The sequence below is a fragment of the Mustela erminea genome, chromosome 8, assembly GCF_009829155.1.
Source record: "Mustela erminea isolate mMusErm1 chromosome 8, mMusErm1.Pri, whole genome shotgun sequence".
Taxonomy (NCBI): Eukaryota; Metazoa; Chordata; class Mammalia; order Carnivora; family Mustelidae; genus Mustela; species Mustela erminea.
The window spans coordinates 45101014-45128309 of NC_045621.1; the positions used below are offsets into that span (position 1 = coordinate 45101014).

General features: G+C 52.5%; 1 protein-coding gene across 1 annotated transcript in view; it reads right to left on the reverse strand.

Annotated features, from left to right (window-relative positions):
* The window catches only part of HDAC4 (histone deacetylase 4), a 288152-nt gene that overhangs the window by 251454 nt on the left and 9402 nt on the right, over nt 1-27296 (reverse strand). Inside the window, exon 2 of the mRNA XM_032355373.1 lies at nt 2340-2578. Coding sequence (XP_032211264.1) covers nt 2340-2361 — 22 coding nt within the window. The 5' untranslated portion in view covers nt 2362-2578. The remainder of the gene's footprint in view (nt 1-2339; nt 2579-27296) is intronic.

Consider the following 27296-nt stretch of genomic DNA (forward strand, 5'->3'; position numbering starts at 1 on the left):
ACGGTACACGTCCACACTGACCCAGGAGGGACGAGGCTCCAGCCTGAAGGGCAGCGGCAGCCCTGGGCCTGCTCCCAGTCTCCGGAGACCCCCACCCACCGAGAGAGACAGGGACACTGACGGCAAGGGGTCAGGGGGTCAGTGTGGGGGAAACAACACACGGTCAGACAGGACCACGACTCCAATAACCATCAGTGGGCAAACTCCCCATATAAGAGGCCAAGGCTCTCGGGAGAACAACCTGGAAGGTTAAGGTGAGTGTGTAGAGACAGGCTGATAAGCTAAAGAAACCAAGGACAGGCTTTTAATAGACATAATAAACTTTGGGGCAAAACACATTAAGGAAAGAAAAATAGTGTATATTTTATTCAGAGGACTGAGCTACCAAGAGATATGGCCATCAATCTTTAAGTGCAGAAAAACACACTGAAAATTACAAAGCAGAAAATGGTCAGTAACATGAAAAAAATATTGCACATTTTTGTAGAAATTGAGCACAAAACAGAGTAAAGCTACACTGACTTCCATGAGTCAGTGAAGTTAGTGTGTAAACAACACAGAGAAGACGACATGGATGTAAGTACACGGTATGTGTGAACAAGGAAACTGAGTGCACGTACAGATCTCCTGAGACACGGAAACAGGAACAAAAGAGCATTCTTTCTCTCCAAATGCGTGGGCGGCATGGACTAGATTTGACTATCTGTACAAAAACGTGCACCCCGTGTGCATAGTTATGTAAATTCAAACAATCGTTTTTCTCTCACAAACTGACAACAATGAAATGGACCGCATCTACCCCAACATTGGGGCAAAGAGAGAAAATTCTGGGTACTCGTGAACCTTAACTAAGAAGGTAAGTTGAGACTGTTTCTGAAGCAACAGGAGAGCGAACCTGACCTTCACGCCCTCCAACCTAGCAATTCTACTTCCTGGAATTGGGCCCATGGAGATACGTGCAGAAGCGTACGGACAAACACACATGCAGTAACTGTGGGATGCCGATTTGGGTTTGTTACCCTAACCACACAAGCACCCATGGATAAGCTATGGAGAGTAAATGACGCTTGTGTATGTGCAGACATCAAAAGATGCTCATGATACATTACAATGGGGAAAAAAGGAGAACACAGAACCCCACATATGGAATGACCCCACTCTATTCGAGTGTTTGCACGCATGCCCCTCCATGTTCACCCACAGGAACAAGCACACCCTCAAGGCTGCAGCAGCGCGCTCTGAGCTGAAGGGAGAGCTGGGCACCACCCGGTGTCTCTTTTACACACTTCAATTCAGACGGCTTAACTCTGTTTTATGCTTTGTATCAATCAATACATGAACGATTTACATCAATAAAGCTTTCATATCTAAATATAGCTGGGAATCCTGCTCTCTGGAGCTTCTGACAACTCTGATCAGAGCCAAAGGAAGGCGTGAGAATGTTCTGGAGCAATCCCAAAGGGAGAGACCCAGACCCTAAACCTCTGGCTCCACTCCACCAGGCCAGGCCTGAGGCTCGTTCAGAGACATGGGTGCCACAGGGACGCACCGCCTCTGACTGGGTGAGCCCCTGCCTCCCCACATTGCGTGAATGCAGGACAGACCCGCTATCCAAGTGCCCTTCAAGCCCACGTTGCCCTGGAAGAGGCCACAGCTGGGTGGACAGGGCTGGCTCTGCGGGAGGCCGGTCCTGTTGGACAGGTCAAGGCAGTCCACCAGGCTTTAACCAGGTATCCGCACTGTGGTTCTGCAAGAGGATGAATGCAGGTACCTGTGACACCCTTCTAAAGCTAAGAGCCCCACAAACGTGGTTGCTAATCCATCTGGCCACTTAGCTCTAGAACCTGAGACACATCACTTCTTCCCTCCACGTCTGAGATTCTCAGGGCACTAGGAAGACTACGTGCATGCCAGGATCTCTGCTGTGCCTCTACAAAGCGTGACCTGAGGAGCGAGTCCTGGGGCCACCGAGGCAGGTGTAGACTGGGTGCTGCCTCCCAGACTAAGCCCAGGGGCCCCATCACAGCAGCACTCCCACCCCGCAAAGTCCCCTCAAAAACAAGGAATTAACTCAACAAATCAGAGATGAACCTAAACATCACCTTGCTAAGTACAAGTCTCCTCTCCCAGCATCAATGGAAACCATATGCCATCTGTATGCGTGCAAATCAGAGCCAAAGACACGACCCTGAACCCCTGAGACGAAGAGCCCACGATCTGCTCTGCACCGGGCAGGCACGCACTGACCACAGCCATGCTGCGGGCCAGCACAGTCACACGATCCCATCTCCTAAAGGGAGAGCCCGGCCGTCCACAAGAGAAGGACGGGGTCACCTTACCTGGACGGCTTTGGGAGCTCATTGCTAGCGTCTACTCCTTCAAGCAGTTCAAAACGGCTCACAACTTCCACGTAAACGACAGCTCCAAAGAGCCCCCACGTTGCACGGACACATACAAGTAGAGCCGCAGCGAGTGTTGGCGTACAGCCGCGAAAACTCCCCGTCGTGCTGACCACGTCTCACAGGCCGAGTCATCCACGAGGCAGGCAGGGCTCTTCCGTGGGCTCTCAGGGGGTGACCTGCGTGGTTAGAGAAGGAAGAGCAGGGTCAGTGAGGGGGTGAGGGCTCTCGTGGACAGCAATATCTAACTAGGGAAACAACGTGGGTGTTCACATTGATGCATTGCGGGCAGAAAAGCCATCCTGGGTGGAATCCGTTCTGCTGACACAAACCACGTGAGGGTTTTGTTCATTAACAGGTGTGAAGACACGTCACAGAGCAGCGGTTCTCAGCCTTGGCACCAGCACCACCAACCGGGAGCCCCAGCCCACCCCCACCACACGCGGCCAGGCCCCTCGCCCACACATCTATACTGCATGGGGCTGCGGTCCCACAGGCCACACTTGGCTTCTGCACAAGCTGCTGCACAATGTGCAGGCCCCTCCCTACCCCCCCATCCCTGTGTTTCCATCTTCATAATTACCGCCCTCCCTTTTTAACTCCAGTTTCTGACTATAAAAGTAATCCGTGCTCATCATAGCTAAGTGTTTCAAGTCAACCACAAAGCTGGCACCAGAAGCCAACACTCAGTAAGGCTCAGACCTGTCTCGCTGATATTTTTCTCTGCCCTCTGCCCACTCTACAGCTGTGTGTCCTCTTCTCTGCGCTGCTGTTACAGCCAGGAATGTCCCCAAGACACTCACAACTCCCTGTCACACTGTGACCAAGGCTGCTCCCTACTCCATCCATGACAGAGGATGGCCATCTCCCTCCCCCTCCAAGGAGCTCCCTCTGACCGCCTCAGGTGGCACTGTCCTCAGGACCAGGTACGGGACGCGCACCGCCAAGTTCACCAAGCCCTCTCCCCAAGGCCTGTCTCCTCTATGGAGCACCACCACCTGGAGACAAGCACGAGAACACTCAACGGCAGGTGTTGCTTCCGTGTGGAGGCATCATGGGTGAATTCTTACACACTCGCCTGTGATCTCTCACCATCAGAAAGTGGAAACAAACTGCAACTGTGGTAACTACGGAAAACCTCCTACTGACCCTGGTCCGAGGCTCCTCTGAGGCCTCTGTCACCTCCTCCTCGAATGATGTGACAGATTCCTGTTCCTGATTAAATTATTCAGAATCCTTTCTTTGCCCATTGCTTATAGTCAGAGAACCCTAACCAGTCCATCATGAAAATGACCGCTGCCCAAAGGCTAGCCATTTCAGTGGTTTCCATACCACGTTTCCATAACTCTGTGATCAATATCCTCACAATTGTTGTTCTGTATCTGGTTGTTTCCCTAGGAAACACAGTGACCTTTATCTCAGGTTCAGACTTTTCATTCATCTCTTGGCCAGAAGGAAACACCACTGTCTTGAAGACAATGTAAATGGTTTCTCCTGCAAATCTCTGATGGCTCAGTACCCTTCACACAAAGGTCCCAGTGTGGCTGGGTATAAAATTCTGAGAACACAAACCCTTCTTCTCCCTTGAAACCTTTAGACCTGGCCCCACCCTTGGCCCTGCAGAAACCCCACGTCCATCTCCTTCCTTGGGGACTTCTGGAGCCTGAGCTTGAATGCCGCTGCTGCTGCCATTTCCTTCTGTCTGGATTCTGCAAGAATGTTCTTCTTTCATGTTGAAATTCGGAAGTTTTGTCAGAAATCTAAGAACCTCTTTTCATTGATTTTGCTCCAAACATGAACCTTTCAATACACACAGGTCTCTTTTCTGTTCAGAAGAAAGCTCTTCAACTAGATTTGGATTCCTATTTCGGGGAAACTTGCGCTGGCTTCCTCAGAGACCCCTCTCCTAACTGGCTGGCATCGCCCTCGGCTCTAGCCTCTCCCACCACTGGCACACCTGCTGTTTACTCTGCATTCCTGGGCATCTTCTCAAGTATGTTCTCCACAACACGGCTGCTATTTTCCACGGTATCAGTCTGATTCCTTACGGCCTCTGAAACAGATTTTAACCTCAGACTCCCCATTTTCAACCAGTTCCCTTCACAACCCCTTCCTCTATCTCTTCCGCTCAGCGCACCCCCTCTTCCTCACCGTCCACGGAGCCACGTCTTCTCCCTGCTAAAATCTTTTGAAATCTCTTTTTTCTGCCTCTGACTGTAGACTGCTTTCGGAGGTATATTCGTCTTTTGCGTTTCTGGGTATTTCCCTTTTCACCACATTCTGGGAGACCCCATAGGGGGACTTTTGTTCATTCATCCTCACATCAGAATAGCTCCAGTCCAGACCTAGGTTTTGCCAAAAAGCCATGTGTACTTGCTCCTTCCCCATCCTGTGTCCACTGTAACGTTGGCCAAAGTCTGCTGCTCACAGCTACACCCCTGGCAGCTGAAACACGCAGTCCCCAGCCCAATGCCCAGCAGGCTCTGACCCCATGCGGTCTTGCCAGACTGAGATGGACACTCTTCACAATTGCAGATGAAAAGGGGACAGGAGCTTCTGCTATGCTACAACAGACATATTCTGGAGGAATCTCACATTCTGCAACACTACCCTAAAAATGCCAGGGCGTCTGAAAAATACAAGGTAGGAGTGGACTGTTCAAAACTGCAATTTAATAACTGGGACATCACAGAAATCAATAACAACACTCATAAAAACACGACCACAGTGTTCGTTTAAAAAAAAAAAAGACGTGTAAAATTCCTAATAAATAAAAAGTACTGCAAACGTAGGATCTTACCGTGGCAACACTTTTATGACGGAGAACAAAAGCAAGAATGGAAGTCTCAGAGCCATGGAATCGGGGACAAGATGTTAGACACTGGAGAAAACCACGAGCCAGGGCAAGTGGCCAAAATGGGCAGGAGGCAGAGCCAAGGTGGAACGGGAGTGAGTACACGCACAGCACATCACTGTTTCGTGGATTACCACGCTCAGCGTGACATCTCTCCACGTGCAAGCCCTGCTCCCTGATAACAGAAAGCATCCATGTGCAGGAAAAATCAAGTCTGGCCTGGCCCAACTCATGCAGCACACACACCTTCTCCCCTCAACTGCCAGCCTGTGAGCAAGCTCGTATTGTGAAAGTGAGTGTTGTCACAGGACAGGGCTTACATGAAGTGGGCTCCCTTCCTAGTGCTGCCGGAGCACCACACCCAGACCCAGGGGCTTAGAACAGTAGAAACTGACTGTTCACAGTTCTGGAGGCACCCAGGTTTCCTAAATCTTCGATCAACGTATCAGCAAGGACATCCACCCTCGGAAGCCTCGAGGGAAACCCTGCCTGCCTCTTCCCAGATTCTGGTGGTTGCTGGCAATCTTTGACACTGCTTGGCACGCCGCCTTTGCCACCACACAGCTCCTCCCTGTGTCTCTCTGCCTTCATATGGCCATGTTCTTCTATGAGCATCAGCCGTGTTGGATCAGGGGCTCAATCCCCCCAGCAGGACTTCATCCTAACTGATGACATCTACAACAACCGTACGTCCAAATAAAGTCACATGCTGAAGTCCTGGGGGCTAGGACTCCAGCCTATCTTCTTGCGGAGGGGGAACATGATGACGCCACCCAGCCCCTAATAGCCGGTAGGCGCTTCATCATGGGCTCTTCCTGACTGCTCCCGTACCAGCCTACCCAATGCCAGAGGAACTTGAAGGTTCCAGGAAACAACGTGTCCCTCATTTCACAATCCTCACCATGCTCTACACAGACCAACTCTTTCTGGACTAACACTAGCAAGGAGGACAACACCTGGAGCACAGAGGCACGGAGCTTGAAAAGCTGCTCACATGCCACAGGGACAGCTGCCCAGTGTCCTGGTGGGTTTGGCGGGGGCGGGGGCGGGGGGGGGGAAACAGCACAAATCCCAGGGGATGGTGGGGAGGAACGGGTTCCTTCACGCTCTCAGGTGAGCCACTGATTCCACCGTTCAGCTTGGTTTCTCTGGCTTCAGCAGACTCCATACCCTGGGTCTTCAGGCGAAACCAAAGAGGCCTTTCCAGAAACATCTAGCCATCTGTTGGTTTGCAGGATAGCAGAATGCCCAAGAGCACAGGCACGAGAGCCAATGCTGCCAGGGTCCCGGGCTAGGCTCTGGGTCTGAATCTCAGATCACCATCTTAGCAAGTGACCTTGAACAAGTTCCTGGCCCACAGGAACGGGAATGAAGATGGGGAAAGAGCACAGTCCTAGAGGTAGCACTGAACATGGCTTGGTGAGAGGTCATGTACTCTAAACTGTCAAACAAATCTTCCCCAAGCATTACATGCCCACTACATGCTGTCTGCGGGGAACCCACTTAAAGTATAAAAATACAAATAGGTTAGATGGACTTCAATCAAGTGAGAGTCTGCCTTCAGCTCAGGTCATGATTCCAGGGTCCTGAGATCAAGTTCCGCATCAGGCTCCCTGCTAAGCAGGGAGCCTGCTTCTCCCTCTGACCCTCCTCCCACTCGTGCTCTCTTTCTCACAATCTCTCTCTCTCTCTCTCAAATAAACAAATAAAATCTTGAAAAAAAAATACAAATAGGTTAAAGGTAAAAGATGGAAAAAGATAAATTATGGAAATACTACTCAAAGGAAAGCTGTGACAGTTACATTAGTATCAAAGTTTAAAGAAGGAATATCATCAGGGATAAAGAAGGCCATTTCATAACGATAAAGAGACACAACTGACCCGTTTCTGCATCCCGTAACAGCGCTTCATTTGTGAGGCAAAAATTAATGAAAATGTTAGGAGAAATGGACAAATCTACAATTATAGTTGGAAATTCCGACTCTGTTCTTAGTAACTGCTAGAGCAAACAGACGGAAACTCAGAGAGGACTGGACCACAACGGCGCTGACAGGGCACCATCACCAACACAACACTCGCTCCTCACGTGGTTTCGAAAGTGCACACGGAAAACCTGACGAGATGGCCCAGCTCTGGGGCCATAAAACAAGTCTCAGTAAATTTAAGAGACAAGTCAAAGATACAAGCATGTTCTCAGATGAAATTGAAATTAGATATCAAAAACAGAAAGACAGCTGGAAGACTGATAATACAGATAATACACTTCAGGGGTCAGAGAGAAAATGAGAGCAGAAATCAGAAGGCACTGCTGACCTATCAAGATAGGCAGTATGTGGAGATCTGTAGCATCGAATGCCCATGCTAGGAAGGGAGGGATCAACTCAACGAGCTCAGGTTTCACCTTAAGAAACTATAAAAAAAGAATAAATTATACCCAAAATAAGTAGAAAAAAAATAACAAAGAGCAAAAAAATTAGAAGAAAAAAAAGAAACTAAAATCTGATTCTCTGAGATAGTAAAATTGACAAACCTCCAGCTGAACTGATCAGGAAAAATAAAGAGAGAAAGAGAGAAAGAAAACACAAATTAATAATACCAAGAAAGTGAGAAGGGATTAACTACAGACCAAATAGATAGTAAATGGACAATAAGGGAATATGACAAACAATTTTAGGCCGATAAATCTGACAATTTAGATGAAATAAACAAATGCCTTCAAAGACCAATACTAGGGAAATCACTCAAGAGCGAGCGCAGGACCACTCATCCTCATGACCCCTGGACCCCTCGGGGAGCCTCCCTGAGCCACAGAAGGCAGGAGCTGGAGCTCCAGGGAGCCGGCGCGTTAGAGCAAAAGCGCACCTGTCGGAAGCTCCCGGCTGCATGCCAACAGAAATGCACCTGGTGATCCAGGCAGGCAAAGGAAACTCCCAGAAGGAAATTGGGTAGCTGGAAAAGCGGGTGGGCAGCCGGAGACAGGAAGTGATAGTGCCCAGAGGATGCTTGTCCGAGACTCCTCTTCCCAGGGGCCCCAGCTGCTGGGCAGCGTGAGTCCCCCTGGCCAGGGCAAGGCCAGACACCTTGACTGGCAGCCCCACAGAAGTGAATCTAACGGGTAAGAGGTCGCTCCCCAGAGGGAAGCTGCCAGGCTGTTACCAGAGTAGCTGAAGAACTGAGCAGCAGACGCCACAGAGAACCATGGGGGAGCGGGGATCAGACCGTGGCCAGACCACAGGATCCTTCCAGCTGCCCACCTTCCCACCACAGGATCCCACCAATGTGGCTCCAGCTGGCCTGTGACGGCATGTTGGCGGGCCTGGCCATGAGTTCCACGAAAACCAACAAGACAAATCTGTCCCTTGGCACCACGGCACTGGCATGGGAGGGAGCGCTGGGCAGGGAGGCCTGAGCCCTGTCCACCCGGCAAGGCCACAGTGAGCTGGATGGCCCTGGGACAGCCCCTGTGACATTCCTGGGCTGGAATAACTCACCGAAGTTTCCGGGGGCCCCCACGGGGCAGACACCACAGGAAAGACGGCTCGGCGGCCCCCAGCAGCACTCCCAGCCTCACACACCCGAGGGGCCCTGAATAGCCAGGCTCAAGGCCCGTGAACTTCCTGTGCCTTCCCTCTTGGGGGCTCCCTCAACCCCAGAGGCACCCTTCCTGGGCCCCTGGAGGGCAGTCCCCACCCCTCTCACACACTGGTCCGGCCACCCTGCTGTCTGACACATCCACCTGCTTGATTTTCTGCTGTCTGCCGCGGCCAGCACAGGCCGGACGCAAGCTACCGCCCACTTGCCTGGCTGGTCCCTAAGGCTGGGGCACACAGCCGACACGCAACAACGATGCACTGAACGGAACGACCTTATGAAAAGTTGTCCTAAATCCACCTCAGAAATCACTTCTAAAGGCAACTGCAAGAGCAGCAGTGCTCAGCCTTCTGGAGGTTCTAGAAGAGAAGTTCAGGGTCACATCTGACATCAAAGGTCTGGTGAATCCAAAAGCGGGTGGGGCTGCAGGAGGCTCGCAGCCTCAGTGCGGGTCGGGCCTGCATGAGGAGGGCAGAGTCCTGGGTATGAGGAGGGCAGAGTCCTGGGTCGCCCAGAGCCCCTCGGCCCTCAGGACATCCAGGCTAAGTAAGGAACGGCTGTAGCCTCAGGCAGGTGCATGGACTCAGTGCAGAAAATCAAGGCCTCCAGGCCCATCTCACAGATGTGAAGTCCATTATACTCCCTGAGAAGAAAGCTCAGCACCTCCATCCCAACACAAAAGTGAAACCTCTCCTCCTGGTCTCAGAGGAGAGCCCACCAAAACTGTCTGACCTGTGCAGCCATATTCCTTCCCTCTTCTTCCCAGCGCCACGGGCATGTCTTTAGGTGGAAGGTTTCTGAACAACCCAATGCGATATTCACAATATAAAAACAGATTGGGAATTTACTATTTAAATAAAAGAAAATTCAAGCACAATATAGTTCCTTTGATCTCGATGTAAACATCTAATGACATTTGACTAACCAACAGATTATCGCTTTTCTAAGAAAACCCAGAGCAACAGTACTAAGATCTCCAAAATTCCAGGAGCCTCAGGTTTCTGAAACCCTATTCTCGAGGAACAGTTGGAACTAGAATGTGTATGTCTCTAAAGTATATACTTGGAATAAAATTAAACAAACACTGAACATATTACGATGAGACACAACTGCTTTTATGACTGCATTCTTTCCTGATTTATGACATGATTTAAGACCACATTTGGAAGGGTGAGCAGAAGACTCTGGAATTCTGACTCACGGCACCTTTAGAACGATGGGCCTGGGCACTCCACGCACTGGGAAGTCTCTGACACGGAGCGCATATTTATATAAAAGACATCTCTTTCTTTATTTGTATTTCTGCCCCACATGAAATAAATGGAAGTAAATGCGTCACTACAGCGTAAGTGTGTGCTAATATTTCCTTCACCAAGTATCAGAATCTAGGATTACCTATAGTTCTTCCCTCCTGCAGCTGCCCTTAAAAATTGTAGTTGACCTAATTTCACAGAACAAGCCATAAACCTTCTAAAGAGTCAAAGTCTTCGAAACTGTAAATCCTTAAAGGAACGTTCTTTTAAAAATCATATTAGGTGACCGCAAAGAAATGCGGCCGTGCAGAGATGACATGTCTCCTCACTTGCCACAATCCTCTGCACCCCGTCACATGTGTCACCTGGGCAAAGAATGACCACAGCTCAAAGTCCGAGCTCCTCCCCACCACGGCCGCAGCCTGCCAGGCTGGTGGGAGCACAGCAAGCTGTTCGAGAGCAAACACAGAGCCAGGAGCCGCACGGCACGGCTCAGACCACAGCACCCCAACGCAGGATGGAGGGCACACACCATCAGCCAGAGTCGGGAATGAAGCCAAGAGGCCCCTCTCACAGTCTCCACTCCACACCAGCCCAGAGACGTCAGCCAGGACGACACAGCCAGAAGAAGTGAAGGGCACGAGGACCGGAGAGGACAAACATACTGCATTATTTACAGATGGTATAGAAAACCCCAAACAAGGAACAGCCACTATCAATGTTCCTATGGGAACTTCATAAGACCGCTGGGCCCAAGGTCAATGTACAAAAATCTACTATATTTTTACAGATCAGCCCAAAAAGAGAGAGAGAAGCTTTGAAAAAAGATACCATTTACAGTAGCATCCAGTATTGGCCAATGACCAGGTGTAGCTCTGCCCGAGGACTTATGAGAACTTTGGAAATTAAAGGGGGGAACACCAGCAGTGAGATTAAAGATCTAAGCAAACAGGACAGCATACCCTGCACCCTCCAGCCAGAACCTGCTTGAAGATTGACAAGTGTTTTGTCATTTTACATGGAAGTACAAAGGACCTGGAACAGCAATCTCGAGGAAAAACAGACACAGAAGACTTATACTACTAAATACCAAGATGTATTATAAACCTATGTAATTTAGAGGCTGGCAGAAGAATGGGCACCATAAGGAGCAAAACATTCTAGAGGAAGGCCAACACAAATACAGTAACATCCACAGGGAGAGGGGGTCTCTCAGGGAACAGTGCTTGGGCCACAGCAATCTACATGGAAACAGACATGAGCCTGGACCCAGGCAGCACCTCGCCATGGAAAATGGCATGAGATGGAGCACAGAATCAAGGTCAAACAAGGAGGACGAGTCTGAAAGACAACAAAGGCATAGATCTGCAAGCAGGCAAAGATACCTTAAATTGATTTAAGAACAACAGTGTTTAAGAAACTGACAATGAAGGAAAGAAAATGATACCTTTTACTGCATCAAAATTAAGAATTTTCACGTGTCCAAAGACCAGCAGAGGAAGGAAAAGGCAACCCAGACAGATAGCAGAAGAGAATCTGCCCAACACACACCCAACGAAGGGCTGCTGTCCAGGATATAGAAATAATTTGTTTAAATCATTAAAAGAAAGGCAGACAACCCAAATAAAAAATGGGCAAGAAATGTGAACAGTCACTTTTTTTTTTTTTAACAAAAGACGATACCAAGTGGTCAATCACCATAAGAAGAAGCACTCGGCGTCAATGATCTCAGGGCAACACACATTAAAACCACAAGGGCACCCTACAGATGGCTGAAACTTAAAAGGCGTGCAGAACTAAGCGTTGGCAAGGCCGCGGAAGGACTGGAACTCGCATGCTCTCCCAGGAGGGAAAGTGCTTAGTGACATGTACCAAGGCCAGACCTTCACAAGCCTGTTCCCCAGCAAAGCCACTCCCAGGCACATACACAACAGAAACACATACAAGAACGACACAGCAGCCTTATCCATGAGAGCCAAAGCCTGGAAACCTCCCACAGGCCCATCAACAGTGGAATGTATGGACAAATGGTGGCACAGACTTATCAGAACAAACAGCATGCACAACATGGACATATCACATGATCGACGCTGGGCGAAGAGCAGACAGACACACCAGAGAACACGCTGTGTGTACACGCAGCGTGTGTACATGCAGTACACACAGTTCAGAAGCAGGCAGAACGACTCTGTGATGTTAGAAGACAGGACATGTGCACTTCGGAATGAGTGGTAGGGAAGCAGGCAGAAGGAGGAAAAAGGGCTTACAGAGTGTGAGTCACGTTCTGTTTCCTGATCCAAGTGAAGACTGGTGAGAGGGTTTACTCTGCAAACTCACTCACCCACTCTGGAACCCTTCTGGCCCAGAGACAGAGGAAGAATCATGTACTCAAAGGCCATCTTGCAAAGAAAGATCCAAACTAATACCTACCTGGTGGGTCCATTCCCCTTATACTATATTACTACGATCTGCACATACACAGGAAGTATTTGCCAAATTACCCTTCCTGAGACAGTTACACCTCCCAGAAATAGGACAGGACTCATTCTGTGTCCATGACGACACAAACATGGTGACTCGAACTCACAGAATGGGTGGAAGTCCCAAGGAGGACCCAGGTCAGGGTATCAGACAGAAAAAAATACCCATGAAATAACTGTTAATGTAAATATTTTCGAATAAATATGTAATTTGAGCTTAATTAAAATTATTTTAAATTTTAATAAATTTTAATCAAAAAACCAGCTCTTGATGGAGTGATTTTTTTCCCCAAGTCTTATTTATATGGCAAGTTTTATTAACAAGCGTTATTTTCTTCAGCAAACATCCTTAATGAAACATAGGCTGGAGGTTCGAGCAATTACGTTCTGGAAGAGCGCTGTTTTAGGACATACGGTCATGTAGAAGACTTGAGGTTTTTTTCCCCACAATTTGTTGGGACAGATTTATTTTTTCGCTTCAGAACAGCCTCTACACTTGAAAGTAATAAAACACCATCTCAGTGTGTTCTAAGAGGAGTAACATATGAAGTATTTCATGAAATCTGAGTAATGCAGGCTCTACCGAGCAGAGCCCAGATCCTTCCACCTACTCAGGAGGCCACAGGCAGACGGTGGAGGGTAAAGGGATAAAGGCACCAGCATGGGCATCGAGCAGCAAGCCGATGGGGTGCTCCCCCAAACACACACTCGAGCACACACTCACACACACACCAAAACACCTGCACACACAAGAACACGAACACACTTGCACATGCACATACATGAATACGCCTGCACATATGCGGGCTCAGAAGCACACACATGCACACACACACACTTGCACACACAAGCACACACAGGAACAACTGGTTGTCAGGAACAAAAGAAAACGGCCTCCCAGCCCTCCGGATCCTTCTTCCAGATGGCTACATCTAGTTACCGATAAATAACCATATCTTAGTTTTAACATGTATAAACTGCTTGATAAAATAAACTCTTTAGATTAAGGGTTCAAATGGATAACACACCCAGATAAAACAATACTGGTCTCCGTTATCTGCTAAATAAAATAACTTCAGTGGCAAAGACTCTGGCCAGCTGGCCGGCAGGGAGCCCCAAGAAAACTTGATGGATCATGAAGCAACAAGACAGCCCTGGCCAGGGGCAACCCAGGCAGAGGGCTGCAACCCCCGAAGGAGAACAGGACTCCGAGCAGGACCCGGGGTGCCCCCAGGCAGGCCACATGCAGCCCCATAATCTTCCCACAGCTCCCAACATAAACATAAGTACAGAGCACTTCACCAGCTAGAAGCTAGGAACCTGCCCTCACTGACTGTCCCAGGAAAAGGAGAAACAGCTCGGTGACAGGAGACACCTCCATCAGCCAGATGACTAGTCAACTCCCATTAATAAAGGTTAAACCTCTTCCTGACCCTGTGCTCAACCACAAGGAAACCACCGTGGTACAAGAGTGCTACAAGGTCCCTGGGGGTCCCCAGGACTTCTACGGGGGGTGGGAGAAGTCCACACTCTTTTCATGGTAACAATAAGATGCTATTCGCCTTTCTCACCCTTGTTCCCTCATGGGTGAACCGTGGAGTCTTCCAGAAATCATGATAGATTAAATGTGAGAGGCAGACAGGAGAATCCAGCTGTCTTCCACCAAGCTAGACATTATAGAAACAGGCAAAAATGCTAAATGATGCCTCTCTTCTCCCTCCTTTCTTTGTTTTACATAATAAACAGTTTTCATAAAAAAATACACTGCCGTATTACTATGTGATCCATTTAGTTTTAAATGGATATTTTTGTAATTTCTGTGTTAGTTTCCAATGTGGTAAGTACCCATAGACATAAGCCATTTAAACAACCGCTCTCTGGGGTCCGGTCTGATTTTCAGGAACATAAAGGGATCCTGACACCAGAGTTTGAGAATCGTGGCATGCAGATGTATCCCCAATAGTCCCCCGCTTAGGAGACAGAGTTTGGGATGTCCGAGTATGTATACAAGAGACAGGAGTCGGCAGAGGTGAAAGCACTCCCTGGGAGGAATTAGAGGACCAGTGATGGAGGGCACGGGAGGGGATCGTGCACTGACCTACAAGCCGAAGCAGACTCCCATCTGCTTTGTATCACCACACAGCTCCGTGGAGGTGGCCTCTGTGGGGCAGACTGACCTGCTTGCCAGGTCTCGACAGGCTCCACCAGCTGCCTCACCAGCTTCCTTCTGGACAGTGAGTGGGGTCCCCAAGAGGACAGCAGGGTGAAGGGGCAGGGCCGCTGCCGCCTAAGGAAAGAGGGATACAGACATTCCACCTGCCACCAAAAGCCGGCCTCTCCTTTACTATGTCTCAGTATCTGGTGGTGCACATTCCTCCCCCGCTGGGTGACGTGGGGCTGTCACAGGTCCCCACGAACCTGAGACAGGGTTCCTGGGAAGGCAGCATGTGCTGCTTGCCACAGAGAGGACTCTGTACCCGGAGTGGGTTTTCCCAAACCCCAAATTCTCTGGACTCCATGCGAGTGAACCCCTGTGAGTCAGGCACTACTGTGTGAAAGGGCAGAGGGGATCCAGTCACCCTGATGTTTCCCCAACTCCAGCTACCTGGGTTAGCAGCACCAGCTGACCCATCGAGCAGAACCCAGGACCCATGGACAATGCCGGGCACCTCTGTTGCTGGGTCCTTGTCCAGTATCAGGAGCACCAGCCAGAGTCAGAGGGAAACCGGAACTGGGAGCCCCAGCTACCAGCTGTCTCCCCTGGCTGCCAGCGGAGGGGAGTGTCAGGCACAGACTAACTCCTGGTCCAGACACATGTGTATTGGGACCAAAGCTCGGCCATATGCAGGCTGGAGGGAAAAGCAGCGACCCGTAGGAGCACTGCCATCAGACCCACGAGGGGCCCACACTGATGGCCGTGATTGGTGCCCCCACCTCTCATGGTGACCCCACAGCAGTGCCCCCGGGCCTGCTCTGGCCCCAGAACCATGACCGTCAGTGCAGAGGTGGGGGCTGCAAGTTCCCACTTTTTAAACTCACTTACTGTTGAAACTGTCCATTTACAAGGAGTATTTTTGTTAAAAGGAGAAAAGTGCTATTTTTATTTAAAAGTTCAGAAAAAGCATTGCAGACAATCAAGACGTGGGATTAACAGTCAACCTCTGCCCTCCTTCTGATGTCCGCCTTCCCAGCACATGCTCAGGGACAGTCATCCACCCTTCCCAGTGCACCTGCAGGAGCTTCCACGGAACACGCAGAGGGCCGTGGTTACCCTTGGACAAAAACCCACCCAAGCAATGAACTCAAAGGAAGAGGGTGTCACGGTGGACAGAGGGCAAACATGCTCATATGCCATCTGTCCCTCCAGCGCAGACGTCCCACGTCCCCCACCCCCACCCCCCCGGACAGAGAGTCTCAGGGCTGCTATGTCTGGGCCTGCCACTGCTTTTTCCTGGGAAACAGCATGGCTGGCCATGCACTTAGACAGACAAGTTCACGCTTCTACCCTAGACACCTGTTACTGGCAGGTTCCCGGGTGTAGAATCCTTATCTTCCCAAAGGGCCACATGGGGAAAGGGACTCTACGATTGACATGACACTAAAGCACTTGACTGACAACAGGGGATGAAGGGGAAAGGAGAAAACCCCATGTTCTGGGAAAGTCCGAACTGGAACAGAACCCCGGCCCCACTAGGTCAGGTGCCCAAAGCAGAAGCCCAGGTGTCTTGGCACAGCCCTCTTCGGGCGACACCATGCCCAGCGGCCCACAGCGCTCCTCATCGACAGCTGCCAGACACCTGGGGGACGGCAGGGTGGGGGCCAGGTGACAACCATGATACTCGGGCTCTTCCCTCTCCTTGGGACCAATCTCTGCATCACTCATGCTCTCCTTTTTGCAAGGTATCAGTTCAAAGTCATCCTCGGGATGCACTACAGACAGCTAAATAAATCATTAGAGTGGCCACAAGTGTCAACACAGTGCTATCTCCTAATTGGATGGCTGACAGCAGCTGTAGTGGGGACCCAGCTCCACCTCCCCACCCAGGAAAAGCCACGATCCACAGCAGGGCCTCCCACACAGCCTGCAATAGCAAGGCCCTCAGCCCAGGGAACCTTGTCCATGACTACGTCTGCCTGAGCCCATGCCCACCCCAACCACCAAGGCCCTGTATAGGTGTATGCACAGGATAGCTGCACACATTCACACTTGAACTCACTGACCGCAGCAGACGCATGCCATGCCATTCCCACAGGCTTCAATCGCCCTCAAGCAGGGCAGGCAAATTCTGGCCAACGGTACTCCACGCCACAGCCCCAGGAAGGCACTGCCTGGCCCCAGCCCCCTTGGCAGAATCCCCTAGATGACACTCTACCTGTCACCACCCAGGGAACAGGAGATGCACCATGGGGACTGCCCTGGCCCCAAACCTGCATCCTCTGCTGTCAGTAATGTGGCACTTCCACAGCACAGCCTGACAGACCATACCTGGGGGACTGTCAAAAAAACAGCAGGCTGGGCTGGGATGGGCATCCCTGGGGGGTGTCGATCAAGGGTGCAAGCATCCCATCACAGGATGGATAGGCTGAGCCTGATGCACAGCACAGGCACAACATGTCGTGACACTGGATTGGGCACCAGAAGTGGCTGAGTGCGGACCCCAAGTGCTGGCAGGGGGAAGGGAGGTCTGTGGGGATTGAGTTTACTGTGGGAGCCTTTCACGACTGGTGTCACATCAGTGCGCTTCAAATATACCCAGTCCTGTTTGTCAGTGATGCCTCCATGCACCTGGAGAGCCCGGGAAAGAGCACAGGGTACCACACCACTGTCACAAATGTGACAGTGCACACTTGTGGCTGGGTGGAGCGGTCCCTATGGAACCCTGTTCCATGAATAAGCCCAAGGCAGAAGGATCCCACACAACAGAGTGCCGCCGCACCAGCGCCTCACAGACCAGGGCCTTGACAGAGAAGGGAAGTCACTCCATATCAGCTGGCTCCTCTGGGATGGGGACCAACGCCTCACAGCCCCAAGCAGCCGGGGCTTGGCCACAGACCTGACTCCATGCCTGTTAGCACTCACAGGACCAAGGACAGACCCTCCCGCCTGCCAATGCAGAGCCGAGCATGGCACCACCTCCTAAGGACAGCCTGGGCTACACAGCTTCGGTGCCACTTAACCACAGCCCAGGTGACAGCAGGCTCAGATGCTAGCGAGTCTTCTTCTAAATGTCCCTTCAGGGGCGCCTGGGTGGCTCAGTGGTTGGGCCGCTGCCTTCGGCTCAGGTCATGATCTCAGGGACCTGGGATCGAGCCCCACATCAGGCTCTCTGCTCAGCAGGGAGCCTGCTTCCTCCTCTCTGCCTGCCTCTCTGCCTGCTTGTGATCTCTCTCTGTCAAATAAATAAATAAAATCTTTAAAAATAAATAAATAAATAAATAAATGTCCCTTCATTCCCCCTCTGTCTCTGGCCTCATCTCTGAAAGCAGTCGCCTTCAGCACAGACCATGCCAGCCTGGGAAATCCTCCCCAGAGAGCTCTGCCTGGCCTGCGTCTGCCCCATCAGCATCGATTTGATGCCAGCTGCCAAGTGCAGGGTCCTATTCACATGCCAGTGCCAGAGGACTGGCCCTAGGGGTCCCAACCACCTGGCCAGCTGGTCTTGGGGCCCACGGCAGGTGGGGGAGCCCAGGAGAGACACAAGCAGGCCACATCCAGGGAAAAAGAGAAGACACGGTGACATCAGGTATGTTGGCAATTATCAACAGACAACAAATCCTCAAACCCTTCTCACCTCGGCCAGTGCGCGCACCGTTCTGGACCTGCCCACCCTGACCCCGAGCTGCCTCTGCAGGCCTCCACGCACTTCCTAAAGTTCAGTGTCAGCCCCTCCCCTGCACCCCCGTACCCCCAAGGCATCATTCAGGGCCCTGTGCCTTGCGGCCGGAGCCAGCCTGATGCCCAGCAGGTGCAGGCAGTCCTGACTCCGCTAGCCTTCTTCTCCATCCACAGCACTCCCTCCTCTGCTCAGTCCCCGAGGCCACGTGCTGCCCTGCCCCAGGGCCCTCTGGCCTCTGATCTATAAGCTGGTGCCGCCTTGGCATCAGTCTTAAGGAAGGAGGGAGGATGGGATCATGGCTGTGAGCAAAGTTCAGCACCTGAACCAAGGCACTGACAGTTGAGGGGCACGGGGACTCAAATGGTTGCCAGGCAACTGGGGTGGGAAAGGAGTTCAGACCAGAGGCTCCCGTCTGGCAGGTGTACAGCGGGGAGACCAGCTACAAAACAGCAGACATGGGGTCAGGGAGGCGGCCTGCAAGCCACGTCATTTAGGGGAAGGGAATGACACGGTCAGGCTGGAGAACGTGGTGCCCAGGAGTGGGAGGGAACGTGCTGCAGAAGGCCCATGCTCCACCTGCTCGGGGACATGCCCCAGAGGCCCCTGGAAGTCACTGTGAGCACACACTCGCACACGCATGTGTACGGTTGACACGCCACATACCTCATGCTAACACGGAGTACACAGCAGGTTATACGCACTTCCTATCTACCATATGCTCACACACAGTCCTGACATGTACACATGTGTCTTATATATTTGCATATATGCATAATTACTGTATACACAAACATTTGTCTCTTCCCATCTTTTACTTCACAGTTGGCAAATGACAGGACAGTAAGAGCCACCCATCTTTAAAAACACTCATGGAACTGATGTCTACTGTGTCCCGAGATTTGGTTTTATAAGACAAGAAAGTTCTGGAGGTTGGTCGTATAACAACGCAAATGCACTTGGCATGACTGAGCTGGACACGTAACGTGGTTAGGACAGCAAATCTGAGGTCATGTGCTTCCTGCCACCATGACAAGCAAAGATTTTTTTTTGAGAGCTAGCTATACAAACACAGAAATTCAATGAACTGCCCAAACGGTTTATTGCATGGCCTATTACCCTTCTTTGTCCTCAGTTTCACAGAAGCAAGTGCCAAGAGGGCGTCCCTCTCCACGCAGGCCTGCGATCCGTCAGAAAAATAAGGGCAAGCCGCAGTCACATTCCCCAGGGCACGGTGGGCCCTCGCCATGGAACAAGAGCCCCCGCCCACAGGACCTGCAGGTCACATGTGTTTGGTCAGCTAAGACGTTGAGTGGGAGCAATGACACCGAGCCCCCAGCCATCCCCACACGCACCAGGACGCGTAGAATGTGCTGGTGGGGAGTGAGCTGTCAGTAGACACGTGACTCACATGCCTGCTCTGAGGACAACACAGTCTAGGGACTCAGAGTAAGGGCGCTGCCCCTCTCCCCACACCAGCAGGCGCACCGTGGGCTGGCGAGCGGGACTGAGAGGCGCTGGGTCTCAGCGTATTCTAGAAGTGTGATTTACAATTCAGCAATCCCCTTTCTTTTTATGCAGTCAGGACCACACAAACATGCCTCTTTGTTGTCTCTAACTACATCTGCATGCGGAAAACGTTAACTTCTGGGGAATGGAAACCCATTTTTCAAATGCGAAAGGGAAAAGAAAAGAAAGAGAGAAGGTACATTTGATTCTCATGCAGAAAACGTAAATGAAAGTTGATTTCATTTCTTCACCCCGAGCCGGTAAATGACGATTGTAACTTGTCCCCAGTGGTTTCAAAATTACTAGCTATGTCGTGGGACGGCGCAGTGGGAATGAGCCCATCTTGGAACGGATGCGTGTCACTCGCTTGAACCCTGCCAGCACTCCGCACTCAGAGAACCTCACCAGTGACATGACAGTCGCCCTGGGTGAGACACCCTGGAAAGGGCATCACGAAGCCACCACCCCAGTTCCCTGTGACACACACGCTCTCTCAGCTGAGACCGGCTCCCTCGGCTCTGAAGGCAGCTCCCTGGGCAAACCTGGGTGACGCACAGCTCACACGGTCCTGCGGGGCGACAGACTAGGAATTCACCTGAGGTCCCCCGGATCTCTGCGCTCCCCGTGGCAATCAACCACGGCTCAGAATCACACCAACAGGAGCTGGTTTCCCAAGCTAGGCAGGGCACGCACCCACGTTAACAGATTAAAATTAGGCACCCTCATTATTAAACTGTCACTGTAAGAGCCGGAAATACCATTTTTTTAAATGAATAGAAGAATTAATGGATTTTTTTTATTTGCCTGCCTTTGTGACACCCAGCCTGTCTCTTCTTATCAAGGCACTCATCAAACATGCTTCTGCCACATATGCACATTAAATCAATAGTACTTTCCCCAATTATAGTAACTGCTTATGTGTGTCGCTGATCTATTCTCCCAATTTAGTTCCCTTAACATTGATGATCTTGCAAATGCTTTAATAAGACACACTCCCAGGCCATACAAGAGAAATACTTCCCCTTCTGACGTGTAACCACAGAGCTAACACGTAGGGGCCTCCATTGGCCATCCCGGCATTGGCCACAGGGCTCTCATCTCTAGGGGACCAAGAGGGGCTTTTGCCAAGAGGGCCATGGGCAGGGGGTCTCCCAGACTCCCCCCAAGTCCTCCGCAATGGGGAGAACCAGTGTTCCCCTGGGCAGGTCCAGGCCAGGAGAAGCCATCACTCCCCACCCCGAGGGAGCTTTCTGAGACAATTTACATTTTATCTAAAAACACGAGTGAAATGTCCATTCTGCCATGTAACACAACCGTGTTCTCTGCTCACTGGTTTTCCTACTGTAGCATCATACGTGACTGTCCAGCTCACTGGTTTCACACCAGCCTTCCAGTGCCCACAAGACACAGCCACTGCCTGTAGCCATCCCTCATCCTCGTGCCCTGGGCCCACCTCACCGCACGCCCTCAGTGTCCTTACCAGCTGGGAGGCCCCATGCTGCTCCCGGCTTCCGCGTCTTCCAGAAAAGGGCACAGTCACTAAGTAGCCCCATCCTTCACACTCCAACTCAGAGGTCTCTGAGCCTGGGATCCGAAAGGAGGAGAACACTACTGGCTGCTGGGAGAGTGAGCCGGGCTTGGAGCTGGGCTGGGCAGTGACAGGGAGACAGGCTGGGGGCCAGAACAGCTACTCCAGTCCCGGCCCCTCTGAGCAGCAAGGACATAGTCCCCGGCGAAGCAACAAACAAAAGTTCATTTTCCCAATCCAACATGCTCCAAGTTTGCCTGATAACTACAAAGTATTCCTTTCTGTCCCAAGTAAAGCAGAATTGCAAGGACGGGGACCGACCAGGGTTCCACTATCCACTGCCATGCCTCCCCCCAGTGCCCCGAGCCGGCTGTGGCACTCCCACAACACCAGCCAGCACAGAGGACAGTCCTGGACACCAGGAAATGGAGGAAAAGGGCCAGGCCAGGGGAACAGGAATGCAAAGTGAGGCTCAGGCCACACATACTTGCAGAGTGCAAAGGATGGCCTTCTCCCAAGGAGGAACAGAGGCCAGCAAGGGAGGAAAGAAGCTGGGAACAGGACCCCTGGCTGAGAAGGGCCACGGGAAGATGAAGAGACTCGGAGCACCCTACTCCCCCCAGTGTGACAAGGCCAGGAGACACTCCCAGCCCCTTATGGCTGGTGCCCACCCGGAACACAGGCCCTGACAGAGAAGCTGGGCCCAGGGACCAGAGATGGGAATGTGGGTGCCCAGAGCACGTTGGTGGTGGGGGGCCTCCCATGGGAAGAGCCTCTTCCTGACACTCTCTCACACAGGCCCAAGGGCCCCTCCTGCTGTGGGAGCAAGCCCCCTCCCAGCCCCCTGGGGAAAAAAAAAAGCTCTACTCCAGGCCTTCCGGAGAAAGCCCGAGCCTCTGCTTCCCTGAGCCTGAGGCCTCCCAACCTCGTTCATGCCATGGCAAGCAAAGAAAAGGATCTTCAAGCAGCTGGGGGCCACTCAAAGCAGCAGGCGGGAGAGTAAGAACCCAAGGAACACGGCTCCAGCTGTGAGCGCAGCACAGGGAGCCCAGCCCTAAGAGGAAGGACCTGGAAGGCAGAGGTGGGCTGTGGGAAGGGGCGGCCATACAAACCATCTGCTTCCTTACGTCTCGACCTTAAGCCCATGGGAAGGAGCCCTGCAACTCGGGGGCAGCACAATTCAGCAGTGGGGCCAAGGTTGGCAGCAGCAACACACACACACACACACCTGGCCTCACTCTAGCCATTTCCGGCCCCGGGCGCTTCCAGAGGACAGGGTGACAACAGCAGGACTCAGAGCCCCTGTGGCCTCCTCATCTGTTTCTCATCACAAGGCAGGAAAAGGACAGGGTCCAGAAGAAATGATGATCAGGCTCAGGGACGACAAGGACATCATGACTACACCTTTGGCCACTAGCGAATCGAAAGGGAGCCATCCAGCCATCCAAAAGAGGTGGTCCCCTATCGCTGTCCTGGAAGCCAACACAAGCCCCTGACTGCAGACACACACGAGGGCCCAGCGGGAAAGCCCAGGAAACAGGGTGGAAGCTGGTCCACGCAGCCAGGCAAAGGGCACGGACAGCAGAATCTGAGGAAGGGAAGCTGGACGGCGCCCTACAGCCCCCAGAGGCAAGGCAAGGGACCCGAGTTTTATTCTAGACAATGGGAAGCCATGGTCCTCAGGACAGGTGCGCCATGACTAGGAGACAGGGAAGGCTGATGTAGTCAGGATGCAGGCAAAAGACGGAAGACTGGAGGCAGGGTCCCAGGAAAGAAGCTTCAAGGGTGAGGGTCAAGGCCACTGGCATGGAGAGCCAAATGCCATTGAGAATAGGGAGCCAGGGGCATGGCAATGACAGGAGAGAGACCACAGGTGAGAGGGCCCCCGTCAGAGCCAGGCAAGGTCCTAGCTCGGAGAGGAACATGGGGCTCAGGCCCAATGCCACTCCTAAGGTCTCGCTGATGGGGACCAAAGAGTGTGGCCCCCGGGAGCAGGTCATGTCCCGTGGCAGCAGGGGCAGCTGGAGGCCTTGGGAGCCGGGGGACCAGCTGGGTGTTGGGCAGGAGCCCTCCACAGGAGCTGCATGGGTTACTCCGACCATGTCCAAGCCAGACACGGAGCAGCCCCACACCACAGAAGTGAGGGATCCAGCACCTCGATGCCACGAGCACACCATCTCCACGGGCGCCAGCTGCACCTCCTTAAGAAACACCCATAGAGTCCAGTCAAGAGAGAAGCTCAGCCTGGGAGCCAGCGGGCAAGGCTGGCCTCAGCGGTCCTGGCACAGCTGGACCTGGGCCCCAATGATGGGACGGAAAGCCGAATGCCTCCAGGCAGGACGCAGGCAGGCGGGGCACGGAGGAGGGAAGGTGGCCACAGCACTCACAGCTGGGGAAGTGGGTGAGGATTGCACGACTGGAGGGAGAATTTCATCACCCAACCGCCGCCGCCGGAGCACCTCAGTCCAAAAACTGCCACTCCTCATTTAGTGCTGGGTGGACCAGGGCAAGCGGCTCAGTCTGCAGGAAGCACAAGAGAGGAGCCAGACTCTCACACTTAACCCGCGCTCCCATGTGTGTTCATGCCCATCCATACACAGGTACACGCGTGTCTCTGTGCACATGCACACATGTACGTGCCTGTGTGCACAAACACATGTGTATGTGTGCGTGTACACACAGCATGCCTGTGTGTGCGTATGTACATGTGTCTCTGTGTGCACACACGTACACGTGACTGAGTGCATGTGTGCACATGTCCATGTATCTAGGTGTGTACATGTGTGTTGTGTGTGAATGTGTGCACATGCGTGTCTGTGTGCATGCACACACGTACACAGGTCTGTGTGTGCATAGACACGAACACTTATGTGTGTGCGCATGTACACATGTATACGCACACGCATGTGTATGTGTGCCCATACCTGTCAGTCACCAGAGCTGTCCATCCCAGAAATGAGCTGAGAAATAAAGAGAGGGAAGACGGGGTACTGGTGACAAGTGGCCTCCGTGAGGTCACCTGCTGCAGCGGCCACCCTGCCCACAGGTACCAGGGCAGCCACAAGCAGGGCTCCTGAGGGGCAGGAACACCTTCGACCCAGACAGACAAGAGGCCTCCCCAGCAGCAGTCCCACCACTTGCTGTCCAGCTGTGTACCTGCCCGGCCCAACCCGCAGGGCCAGTCACCACCACCACCAGCACAGAACCCAGGAGCCTCCCCCACACCTCAGGAAAACCTCCTTGGGGGAGGGATGTGCAGGGCTGAAGTTCTCTGCCTCCGGCTGAGACCCTTCCGTGCCTGGGGAGATGACCGGGCCGAGGCCCCCAGCCCACAGGGGCATCACACTGGTCCCCACAGTTCGGTGAGGTCAGGGGCACCTTGCTCTGATCATGCATAAAGAAAACAGGCCTGGCCTGTTGTGGCCATGCTGCAGCCTGTACACAGCTGCACCAGGACATGTACCTGGACCCCTTCCTAAAATGCAGAGCCCCTCACCACTCTGCTTCTCTGACCTGGCAGTGCCTTACAAAACGAGCCCTGCACTCCCCTCTCCCAGGGACAGACAGCCGTACTGTGCATTCCAAGCAGCACCTAAGGAACAAGGCGTGGGCTCAAACCCAAGCTGCCCACCATTCCACCACCTGCCTCGGGGATCAGCCTGCTCAAGCATCCGCTGGGAGTAAGGAAGTCGGAGAACGTTTAATAAGACCACAGTGCCCAGCACGAAAGAAGTATCGCAGGACACAGAGGAGGTTCCTGGTCACAAGAACCTAAAGAAAGTCAACGTTTCCACGTGGCAGGTAGAGAAGCTAAGCCACTACCCCTATGTCTCCCATGATCACAACAATCCTCCCCAGCGGAGACTCTCATGCCCACTTTGCAGCTGGGAAGACTGAGGGACAGAGAAGCTGGATATCAGACCACAGACACACTGCAGGGTTGTGAAGATGGGATTTTGCCACCCATCTACCTGATCTCAAAGCTCATTCTCCGCAATGCACCCCTTGCCTGCAGAGAGGGAGACGTGTGTGGTGGGAACTTTTGGAACTGCCAGGCCAAGTGCGCTTAGTGGGCAGGGGTCTTCTCCCACACTGTCTTCTCAGGATACCCTCAGAAGTGTCCACCTCTGTGCTGGGTAGGAGAGCTAGCAGGGGTCCAACGCCTTCCAGGGCCTCCTCAGATAACTGCCTTGGCTCTCCTGGGTCTTCTGGGAGCACTACCCAGGGAATCCCTGGGGGATCAGTCAGGAGGAAGCAGCCACAGGCCTCAGGAGACCCAGCCCCTGCCATCTCCTGGCTCCACTGCCCCACTCCAAGGGCCCCTCCCAGGGCTGTCAGCATCCAGGCCAGCTGGTAGAGGGAGAGAATGGAGGAATCTCCCTGATGAAGCTTCTAGATCACCCCATCCACCTTGCCAGTTGGCCAGCTCTAGCCACATGCTACTGCCTTCCAGGGCCCGGGGTACACCTGGGAGAAGGGCATCCAGGAAGGTCCGCGTTCTCAGCATTCTTTGCCACAGAAGTGAGTCCCAGTGAGTGCCTCATTTCTAGACCCTGCTGAGCCCTCTCCCCCGACCACCGTGACCTCCACAGAGGGCCACTACAGGACCTCCGAGATAAAATCTGTGTTCAGTACGGCACTACGCATAGCAATTCCCATGGAACACTGTTCTGGATCTGGAGCTAGGGCCACAGAGAGCAGAGGGCTCTGTGGAGGCTGACATGCACTAGGTCCCTCCTCAGCATCCATCCTTTCTCTCCATCCTTCGAATCACAGTGATTTCCACACAAGGGAAGCAGATTCCTCAAGCAGCTTCTGGAAGAGGTTGAGCCAGTTTGCGTTCCATACCCTTGGCCAGTGATGGTACAGAGGTGGACAAGTGACCTCAACCATACTGAGCAGAATAAATCCAAGACTTTGCCAGGAACAAATATGCTGTCTTTCCTAATGGCATAAACCAGGGTACATGAAGTCTTGAGAGCAGCTGGCAGGACCCTCTTATGCCAGAAGCTGACCCTCCCAAACCAGGGAAGGAAACAAGCTCATCTTGATGATGTTGTGGAGGGGCTGGATCAAGCCCTGCCTGAACTATTCTCCACCTTTCCTGAAAGCAAGTCAGTTAATTCCCTGCAGTACACGATGCCTTGTGAATCTGCCACAGAGAGATCCCATCTGATGGACAGCTCCTGGAAATACCTTCCTGCTCTTGCTCTCAAGACTCCTTTGAGAGACTCTATAATCCCAAAAAGGACATAATCTGGTATTCCGCTTCCTAGCTCCTCCATTCACCTCTATTCACCTCCATTCACCTCCATTCACCACAGCCACCAGGTCCTACAATAAGATCATAGTTGTTCTCCTGCATTCATACCCACACAACCACCCACAGAAGGCCATGCCCACCAGGCACCAGAAACCTAGCCTCCTGTCGCCAAGCTTTTCACCAGCCTCCCCAGGAGCACTGCCCCTTCAACCCCTGCTGTGCCCCCTCAACCCCAAGCCATGCACCCAGGCCACACAGGCTCCCTCGAGCCACCAGCACATGGAATGGCCTTCAGACAGCACGGCAGCCCGGTGGCAGCAGGTGAGCAAGGCTTGGTCCATATGGCTAAGGCTCCATGCTAGTGCATGACCAAGAAGGGCAAAGACAAGTGGTGAGGGAGCAAACCTGTCGCTGCACTTGCAACACGCGTCTGCGTGGTCCCAGGACAGCTCCCTTTTCCAGAACGCCAGGGAGCATCACAGACAGCAAAACCCCAGCATGAGCTGTCCATCACGCATGCTCAAGGCTCAGCCTCGGGGCTGCGGACCTCAGCACCTCTGGCCTGGGGACGAGTCGTACCACGGT